The sequence below is a fragment of the Euleptes europaea genome, chromosome 1, assembly GCF_029931775.1.
Source record: "Euleptes europaea isolate rEulEur1 chromosome 1, rEulEur1.hap1, whole genome shotgun sequence".
Lineage (NCBI taxonomy): Eukaryota > Metazoa > Chordata > Lepidosauria > Squamata > Sphaerodactylidae > Euleptes > Euleptes europaea.
In genome coordinates, this window is record NC_079312.1 from 18,446,270 (window position 1) to 18,457,004 (window position 10,735).

The window sequence follows — 10,735 nt, forward strand, 5'->3', positions numbered from 1 at the left end:
CCTTAATTTAGTTCTCGCGGACCCCTGGGGGTCCACGGACCCCCGGTTGGGAACCAGTGGTCTATCCAGATCGCTTTGTATCACTTTCTGAGTCTCTTATGAGGATACGAGGCTCCCCTGAGGACAAATTCAGTCCATGTACCCACAACCTTGGTTTATTGTAGCCTTGCCCTCCAATCATCCATTTTCAGGTCGGGTGTGTTTAGAAAGGACAACACCGTGATCAAAAACCCCACCTAGCGTCACTCTTCAAAGGCTGTGGAGCAACGTCCCCAGTGGTCAGCGGATGTCCAGCTCCTTGGAAAATGGAAATGGCTGAAACAGAGGTGACAAAGGTATGGACTGGGAGTTTTTTTTTCTGAGGTGAAGGTAACTCGAACGGGGGCTCAGAGTATCTTTCACTTTATGAGAATTTAGAGAACATTAAGAGGGGCCCTGCGGGATCAGGCCAGTGGTCTATTTGAATCCAGCATCCTGTTTCCCACAGATATCCTGGAAGGCCCACAAACAGGGCAAGGAAGGAGCCCTGCTGTATTTATTAATTGTAATATTTATACCCCGCTTTTGCATTGTGGCTCAAGGTGGATTACAATTCCAGAAATTAAAAACATAACATTGTGTTGGTTCTTGTAGGTTATCCGGGCTGTGTAACCGTGGTCTTGGAATTTTCTTTCCTGACGTTTCGCCAGCAACTGTGGCAGGCACCTTCAGAGGAGTAACACTGAAGGACAGTGTTACTACTCTGAAGATGCCTGCCACAGTTGCTGGCGAAACGTCAGGAAAGAAAATTCCAAGACCACGATTACACAGCCCAGATAACCCACAAGAACCAATGAACTCTGACCGTGAAAGCCTTCGACAATATAACATTGTGTGTTTGAAAAACCTCTGTTGGTGTGTAGGGTGATACAGCCATGCTGGCATTCCTTCTGGGATAAAGAAGGGGCTGAGTGGAGATTGTGGTGTCAGTAGTTATGAGCAGGTACTATGAGACTGTTCTGACCTGGATGGCTCAAGCTGTCCTGCTTTCGTCACATTTTGGAAGCTTTGCAGGGCTGGCCCTGGTTAGTACTTGGGTGGGAGTCCTCCAAGGAAGATTCTGGAGAGGCAAGCAATGCCTCTCCACCTCTGTTCATCTCTTGCCTTGAAAACCCCATGAGGGGGTCACTGTAAGTAAGCTGGAATTGTACAGCGCTTTCCACCACCCGTATAAGACCCAAAGTATCCAGTTCACATCTTAGCACACCCTACATGGCCACTGTTTCTCAGCTCATGTTAATCATGCTGGATTACCATGGAGAGTTGTTCGTAAAACTTTCTGAAACGATGTGTGTAAAGGGGGAAAGCATTCTATAAAAACAAAAGATTATTTTTCTTTTCCAGGTCCATGTGTCATTTGAGGATGTGGCTGTGTATTTCACAGAGGAGCAGTGGGCTCTACTGGATCCAAAACAAAAAGCTTTATATCGGGACGTCATGAGAGAAAATTACGAGAATGTGGCCTCCTTTGGTAATGATTCCTTTCCTATATTCTGGAAGGAACTGTGGTGGTTTGCCCCATTTCCTTTGTGTGACACTTGTTGCAAGTGGAATTTCCTAAGACTTTGTTCTGTATGATAGGGCTATCTTGAAATAAGAAGCTTATTTGGTCCCTTGTATGATTGGATATGAGGCAGGTGCGGCCTTGCAGATTTGGCTCTGGTCATTACCTTGATGGAAGATGGCTGAGGAATCCTGTTATACTGCCTTAAATTCACGGAAGGTGGAATATCTTTGAAATACAAATGAACTTATTTCTTCAAAAGTATCCTAAATTCCCCTCCCCTCCTAAGCATTCAGAATCTTACGGTTCTGTAATGTCAAGTATCGATTTGAATGTGTAAAAATAATGGGCTATATGAGCAGGGGAGGGATGTAGTTTTAACTGAACATTAAAAAAAAAAGACTCCAGTGCATTCCAACAGCTGATCTTTCAAGTAGACAGAGGCTGAGTTGAATGATCTTCTTAAATGTGCTTTAGAGGGTCAAAAGCGTGCCATAGTTTCCCTCATCCCCCTTCCCTCATTCTTTCTGGCGCATGAATACTTACTGTGACATCGCAAGTCACATATCCTTGGTTCCTCTAGGGCATTTCCACAGATGGAAGCATTTCCACCTGTGGAGTGTGACTTTCTTACCTCCGTCTGCAGAACATTTTGGGCTGCAGCAGGAGTGGGAAGGCGGAAAAGTCATGCTACATGGGCAGAAATCCTTTTGCTCATGGAAATGTCCTGGTGGATTCAAGCCAGAAGATTAGCACTATCCTCTAACACAGAGTTTCTGTACATGCTTTGGAGGTCAGTATTAATCAAAGTTTATTTGATTTGGATGTAATGACAAACAGCGGATCAGGCAGACCAGAAGCCAAGGAGAGAATTGGCACAGGGGAAGGGAAGGAGACATCTTGTGAGCCTGTGGCACATTCCTTCTCCTTCACATTGTAGAATGGGAGGATTGCCAAAGCAAGCCACAAAATTCTCTTACCCCTTAATGAGTTTGTGTATATAAAATTCTGTGTAAGGACAGTGTCTCTATACAGTGTTTGTTTTTAGTAGAGGAGCAAATGGTAAGAAATATAGGTGCCACAGGACATTCGAAATACAATATTGTGGTATAGTTTTTATTGAAGCTCTTTCCCCCCAAGAATCAGAATTCATGTGGTGGGAAGGCCCACAAGTACTTGGTGGTGGTGGGGAATCAAAATGATTGATAACCTTTATTCAGTAAATTAGCTGTGACTCTATTATGAATGGTTATAGAGATCGAACAGAAGGTAATATTATGTTCCTTACTGTGTCTATAAGATATGAATTGGTTTACAAAATCATTTATGGTAATACATGCAAAGCAACCCCCAACCATTAAAACATGTTTTTATACACTTTCAGTATAATCTTAAAGTAGGTACACCCTTCTAGTTCCATCCAAGTCAATGCTTAGGATCGCACATTTTGTGACACTGACATATTTTAAGCCTTACATATTTTAAGTGTGGGGTCCAGGCACTCCAATCAAAGAACTGGAAATAAAAGAACCTAGACCATCCTGTACTTTGACCAGGAAAACTGCATAGGAAATAAAGTCAGTGTTTAGGTCAGTCATACTGCATGCCAAATATACAAAATTGGGTTGCATCATAGTCACGAATGGTACTGACATTGTATAGCTTTTATTATACATGTTGAGTTGTGTCAAAAGAATAATAAAAAACCCTATTGCTGGGCTATAAATGTTTCCTGCATAGCTGATAATAAAGGAGTTATAACAGATTTACTGAACAAAGGTTGTCAGCCTCTTTGATTCCCCTCCCCTTTTGCTATGCAGTATTTGTGGGTTTGGAAACATGTGGATTCCAATTATTGAGGAAAAGATCTTCAAGAAAAACCCAACTCTGATACTATACCATAAACTCCCCCCACCCTAAATAACAACATTTGGCTTAGCGCGAAGCTCCATGATGCTGTAGTGGTTAGAGTATTGGAGTAGGATCTGGAAGAACCAGATTCAGATCCCCACTTTGCCATGGAAACTTGCTTAGTGACCTTGGGCCAGTTACACACTCTGAGCCTAACCTCCTTCACAGGGTTCTTGAGAGGCGAGGAGATGATATAAGCAGCTTTGGGTCCTCATTGAGCAGAAAAGCAGGGAATAAACTCAGTAAATAAATAAATCTTAGATTCCACCCAGTCATTTCTGTTTGTTGTGCTTTTAATTTTTGAGCAGGACTTCCAGTGTTCAAGCCCAGTTTGATCTCCTGGCTTGATCAGTTGATCTTGGAGGAAAATGAGGAGGTCACCTCAGAGCAAAACATAGGTAAGAAATTGTGCTCTCCTCTAGGGATTATTATAGAATCCAGTTCTGCTCCCGCCCACCCCCTGTGAACAGGGGTTCTAGATATCCCTCCTAATGGTTTTCTCTTACTTTCTCCTGATCAGGGTTTCCTGAGGTGATAATAAAGATAGAACAAGAAGAGGAACTCTGGCTCCTGTGTCACCAGGGAACCAAGACTTTCTCAGGTACCATCTCAGTTGAGAGATAGCAAAGGACCTATCCCTATGACTGGATTCCTCTTGTTCACTAAATGGATTGCTATTGTTCTCTGCATAAGATCTAGACATTTCACCCCTCAAAGTAACATGTCTGTTGTGGAGCTATCACATTTTCCCAGTTCAATCTGTCATTACTGTGTCATTGAGGCAAATTAGTATTTTGTTTTATAGTCTGCTTTTTCTCACTGGAACCCACAGTGGATTACAAATATCAGTCAATCAGTAAACGGATTACAAAATATGATAATACCAGGTTATTAGTGAGTGGATTTCAACATATGATAATGTTTGAATCTAACAGCAAAGAGTCCCAGTAAGACCCAATAATGCAGTTGAGATGGTATTGTAGAATGGTGAGGGGGGGAGGGATTGGACCAGAACAATGCATGCAAGCCTATCTGTTTAAAGTACCAATACAATTAGTGTAGGAAAGACATTATTTCTAATAAAAGACATTATCTCTAATAACCATTATCTCTGAGCTAAACCATTACACTGCATCTTAGCTCCCTCTATGAGGCTGCCCTCCTGAACACTTTTTTTTTCTTTTTTACTCATTTTGCAGAATGACAGAAACATAGGGAGATTCCTAGTAGACCATTCCAGGTAGACTATTCACTGCTGAGAATGTGGTTTCGTAAGTGTCACAGGACCCTATTGGGCATTGTCTGTGACTTTTCTTAGAGATGAGCTCACAACTGTCCTGCCCACAACACCATTCTTTTGTGTTTATTGTTTTGCTGACCCTTTACTTCCCAAATCTATTTCCTCCCCGCCCATACACTCACTGAGCTTATATCATTCTCCTCTCCTCCATTTTATCCTCACAACAACCCTGTGAGATTGGTTAGGCTGCAAGTATGTGATTGGCAGAGTGGGGTTCCCTAGCAGAGATTCAGACCTGGGTTTCCCAGATTCCAGTCCACTCTAATCACTACCCCACACTGGCTCTCACTTTCTACTACTGCTGCTAGCCAGTAGCTACCCTTCAAGGATTCCTCCGCCCCCATCACCATTGGAACTGTCTGTTCTCTTCTGCTGATGTGGCTGTTGATCCCTGAATGGGGCTGGATGCATCTTTTTCTGTCATTTAGAACAGTTTAACAGTTGTGAGGCTAACCCTTGGCCATATGAGCCATGTCAGACCACCAAGTGTGGGAGAAAGCAAAATTTGGTTACGTAAAAAGGTAATTTGTTTTTTTAAAAGCGTTTTATTTCTTAATACATTTCTTTCTTCTCTGGTCAGATTGTCACTCTCCTAATCTGAGCACAGTCTCCCAGGTGGAAAAGGAGAAAGAGCCAGAAATGCCGGATCAGCTGGGTGTGGAGGAAGGGAATATCCCATTGGACTACAGCTCAGGTGAGGAGTCCAACAAAAGCCAAAGGATAAAAACCATTATCTGTAGAATAAAGAAGAAGTTGGTTTTTATGTGCCGACTTTCTCTACCACTTAAGGGAGACTCAAACTGGCTTACAATCACCTTCCCTTCCCCTCCACAACAGACACCCTGTGAGGTAGGTGGGGCTGAGAGAGCTGTAACAGAGCTGTAACTTGCACAAGGTCACCCAGCTGGCTTCGTGTGTAGGAGTGGGGAAACAAATCCAGTTCACCAGATTAGCCTCCACCGTTCATGTGGAGGAGTGGGGAATCAAACCCAGTTCTCCAGATCAGAGTCTTGCCATCCGGTTATGCTCTGGCAACACCACAGGCTGTCTCAATCTCACACATCTTACCTCGTCTTTCCTCCCTCTCTTGATTCAGGATTTCCTGACGTTATCATAAAGGAAGAGGTGCCCTGGATCCAGGGACCTGAAGAAAATGCCAACTTTGCTGGTGACCAGTCAGGTGAGGCTGGGGGAGTTGATCTAATTTGAGCTTCACAGCCAGGGCCAGCCCCCAGAAATGTGAGGGTACCCTCTCACTTTATATGGGTCTACAGAAACGTACACCCAACCCTGCATATAGTGGCCCTCTGGGAAGAATAATCTCTCACTTTGTACAAGGACAGTCAGCCAGAGCCTCACTGGCACAGTTTATGGCCTGGCTAGCAAAGTTGTGCCCAGTGGCATCTGGCAGCTGGCTTGAAGGGCTTGCTGTTGCCTCCTCTTCCCAACTGCTATGATGGCATGAGCTGCAGACTCTAATCTGGAGAACCGGGTTTGATTCCCCACTCCTCCACATGAGCGGCAGACTCTAATCTGGAGAACCGGGTTTGATTCCCCACACCTCCACATGAAGCCAACTAGCTAACCTTGGGCTAGTCACAGTTCTCTCTGAACTGTCTCAGCACCACCTACCTCACAAGGTGCCTGTTGTGGGAAGGGAAGGCGATTGTAAGCCAGTTTGAGACTCCTTAAAGGAGAGAAAATCAGAGTATGAAAACCAACTCTTCTTTTGCAAGAAGACTTGGTTCTCCCCTTGTCTCAATTGTCTTTTCTGCCCAGGGACAAGATTGTGTGGTTTCCATGTTGCTGCTGTAGACAGTAGTGTGGCATCGTGGCAACAGGGCTTCCTCATGGCAAGTTTCAGTCCATTTTTCCCAGGCTCAATCCCCCGGTAACAGCCACCTGTCATCCCTCCCCCATGTCACAGGGCCTTTTCCAGGTTTTGTTTTTAAAGCAGCAGTTGAATAGCGTTATAACAATTCCCTGCCCGGATAGTCCAGGCTAGCCGAATCTCATCAGATCTTGGAATCTAAGCAGGATTGGCCCTGGCTAGTATTTGGATGGGAGACCACCAAGGAAGTCCAGGGTTATGATACAGAGGCAGGCAATGGCAAACCATCTCTGAATGTCTCTTGCTTTGAAAACCCTACAAGGTCGCCAAAAAGTCAGCTGTAACTTGATGGCAAAAACAACAACAATTGCTTGCTTTCATTTTTTAGAAAAGTTAAGTTTTGCAGCCCTGTTTGTTGTAGAGATAGAAAGGGAAAGGCAACTCTGCAACTCTTACTTTTTCCTTGAAATCTGGGGATGCAGAGAACCTGATATGCAGAGTCTCATAACATTATAATGATACCCAGTTGCAGATTAAAAAACCCAAATGGCTTTAAAAGGGGGTTAGAGAGGCTGATGGAGGATAGGCCCACCAGTGGCTACTGGTCATGATGATTAAAGTGAACTTCTATATTTAGAGGCAGTAAACCTCTATTTGCTCCCCAAACCAACCAACATTTGCTAGAAATAGAGGACCTGTTGGTGAAGGGTATGAAAGTAAGGTGACCCTAGCACCCATTCCTTTTTGGGGATATAATTCCTTATGGCATAACACTTTGTTTATTTGAACAGGCAACCAGCACGCTGAAGAGGCTGAAAATCTTCTGTCACCAGGCACTAATCTCGGGGCTACAAATAAGACATCCTCAGGAATTGCAAAACGAAGCATCTCTCAATGTCCAGAGAAAGCAGACATCTCTGAGGATGTAGGCAGAGCGAGGAGCCAGTGGGGAAACATCCCAGGAATGAGAGAAGAGGCAGCATTATCTTGTGGAGGAGATGACTTCACTGAAACCAGTGTCCAAAACAGAATTCCAATGCCTGGAAGAATGTGTGTTAAAGGAGAGAAACATTATAAATACTTGGACTGTAAGAAGAGATTGAATTGGAGATATTGCCTGGATACCAACAGCGGAAGCCAAACGGGAGACAAATCACATATGTGCTTGGTCTGTGGTAAGAGCTTCAGGTGGAGAAGTAACTTGACTATCCATGAAAGGATCCACACAGGAGAGAAACCGCACACATGCTCGATTTGTGGTAAAAGCTTTAATAAAAAGTCATACCATGCTGTACATGAACGAATGCATACAGAGAAAAAAATATACACTTGCTCAGTCTGTCATAAAAGATTTGTTCACAAAGTAAGTCTTGTTAGACATGAACAAGTCCACACAGGAGAGACACCATACAAATGCTCAACCTGTGGAAAAGGTTTCAGTCAGAGGTGCAACCTGATTTCTCATGAAAGAATTCACACAGAAGAGAGACCTTATATGTGTCTGTTCTGTGGGAAAAGCTTCAAACGAAGATCAAACCTGAACAGTCACAAATTAAGCCACACAGGAATAAAAACAAATACATGTTCTGTTTGCGGTAAAAGCTTCAGTCACAAATCAGACCTTATTAGCCATGAAAGGACCCACACGGGAGAGAAACCATATGCATGTCCTGTCTGTGGTAAAAGTTTCACAGATAGAGCACATCTTATGAAACACGAGAAAATTCATACTGGAGAAAAACCATACATGTGCTCCATCTGTGGGAATAGCTTCAGTCACAGGTCAAACCTCATTAGCCATGAAAGGACCCACACGGGAGAAAAACCATACTCATGCTCAATCTGTGATAAAAGCTTCACTGATAGAGCATACCTTCTTAAACATGAGAGAACCCATACAGGAGAGAGGCCATACAAATGCTCCATTTGCAGAAAAAGCTTCAGCCGTAAAGATTATCTTACTAGACACGCAAGAATCCATACAGGAGAAAGACCATTTGGGTGTTCAGTCTGTGGAAAGAGTTTTATGTGGAAAAGTTATCTGGCTATCCATGAAAAAATCCACACAGGGGAGAAACCATATTCATGCTCAATCTGTGGGAAAAGCTTCAGTGAAAAATCATACCGTATTGTACACGAACAGTTGCACACGGAAGAAAAGACACACACTTGCCTGGTATGTAGTAAAAGCTTCGTTCATAAAGTAACCCTAATGAGACACAAACAGATCCATTCGGGAGAGACACCACACCAATGCTCTGTCTGTGGGAAAGGTTTCAGCCAGAGATGTAGTCTTATGTCACATGAAAAAATCCACACTGAAGAGAGACCTTTCGCATGCTCATTCTGTAGTAAAACCTTCAAACGACGATCAAATCTCACCAGTCATGAAAGAATCCATACGGGAGAGACTCCCTTTAAATGCTCTGTCTGTGCCAAAAGTTTCAACTGTAAAGCCCACCTCCTTGGACACATGAGAACCCACACAGGAGAAAAACCATACCCATGTTCGGTTTGTGGGAAAAGCTTTGGCAACAAATCTCAGGTGGTTGTACACGAGAGAATTCATACCGGAGAGCAACCGTATACCTGCCCAGTCTGTGGGAAAAGATTCAAACACAGAACAAGCTGTATGGAACACCAAAAAATCCATACAGAGGAAAAACCCCACACATGCTCAATCTGCGGTAGACGTTTCAGTCGTAAGGAGCACCTGATTATCCACGGGAGGATCCACACGGGGGAGAAACCGTATTCGTGCTCCGTCTGTGAGAAAACCTTCAAGCAGAAATCAAGCTTGACTTCCCATGAGAGGAGCCACACAGGAGAGAAACCACACGTTTGCTTGGTCTGTGGCAAAAGCTTCACCAGCAAAGCATACCTGAGGAGACACGAGAAAGGCCACACAAGATAGAGGATCCATACTGAGGAAAATCCATTCACATTCTGGTTTAAAAAATGAGTGGGGAAACGGAGAATCCATTTTGGAAACAAACCTTTTCTGTTAATCGTGCATAAAAAATCTGAACCTTTAAGAGCTTATGAAATATCTCATTATTATGCAAAACAAGAATATAAGTGAGAAAAATATTAACCATGTCCTGGGTCCTTGGAAACTGGAAAACTCACAAAGTGAAAGCCAAAACTGCAAGATACTCAGCCACAGGGCCCAACCAGAGTATACGGAGATCTGTGATTAGACCTTGTGTCTCTTTAAACTTATACAAATAGCACCTGGGGTGTGTGCATATGTGTCTCACATTGGACTGAGACTGCTGTAAAAGGGGGGGGTTAATCCTTTCCACCTACTTTCCTTTTCCTTGATGTAAAATCACACTCCCTCCCAGTGCTGCTTGCCTGATAACGGAAAGCGTACTCTCACCGTTACTGTTGTTAATGGTTTAAAGAGGAGGATCACGGATCTAGTGCCTCTTCTCTGGACGCACCGTTTTTAATTACTTCATCATATTTCAGAGAGAAATGGCCAATCCCCATATTCTGACAAAAACTTTTTCTGAGCAAATCCTTATTTAACCACTGGAAAGGAGGGGAAGGGGTGATCACAGGACAAAGAACTGAAGAAAACAATTGGTCAGTGAAGCCGAAATCCAGGCCAGTGAGATCAGTGAGAAGAGCTCTTGTTTATTAATCTGACCTGTTTGTGTGGCCCTCCAGACAACTGGTTGGCTTCTGTATGAAGCACAGAAGGGCCGGTGATCTGATCCGGCAGTCTGATCTTATGTTCTTTTTCCCCAGCACTATTATAATGCAGTGTGTGTGTGTGTGTGTGTGTGTGTGTATTTCTTTGGCTGGACTAGCTTCAGTTCATTGTAACTGCTTAAATATTAACTGACCTACCTCCATATAATTTCTTATCCTAGGACTGAACATTTTTAATTAATACTGCATTCCTGAGGGTTTTAAAAAATTGTATAGCATTCCTCTGTGTGGTGTATGAAAGAACACCTCTTAATTGTACTTCGTTTGTAGCTGTCTGGGAATATTTTAAGTACCTTATTAAATAAAACTTTTGAGAAACATCCATTCTGTGCTCCAGGCACTATGAGATGTTGGTCCCAATGTTTTTCCTTCTGTAACAGATGCCTCGACAACTCTTGCTAGTGACAGCTAAATGGAACCTCCATGTTAA

At 43.4% G+C, this 10,735-nt stretch overlaps 1 protein-coding gene across 1 annotated transcript; it reads left to right on the top strand.

The window, feature by feature from the left end:
* The first annotated feature begins 311 nt into the window (after nt 1-311).
* Nucleotides 312-9,499, top strand: LOC130472850 (zinc finger protein 883-like). Its single transcript, XM_056844319.1, has 9 exons — nt 312-335; nt 1,384-1,510; nt 3,763-3,852; nt 3,975-4,055; nt 5,335-5,448; nt 5,851-5,934; nt 6,534-6,607; nt 7,377-7,510; nt 8,188-9,499. Exons 1-9 carry the CDS (start codon nt 312-314, stop codon nt 9,497-9,499), a joined length of 2,040 nt encoding a protein of 679 aa, XP_056700297.1.
* The last annotated feature ends 1,236 nt before the right edge of the window (nt 9,500-10,735 follow it).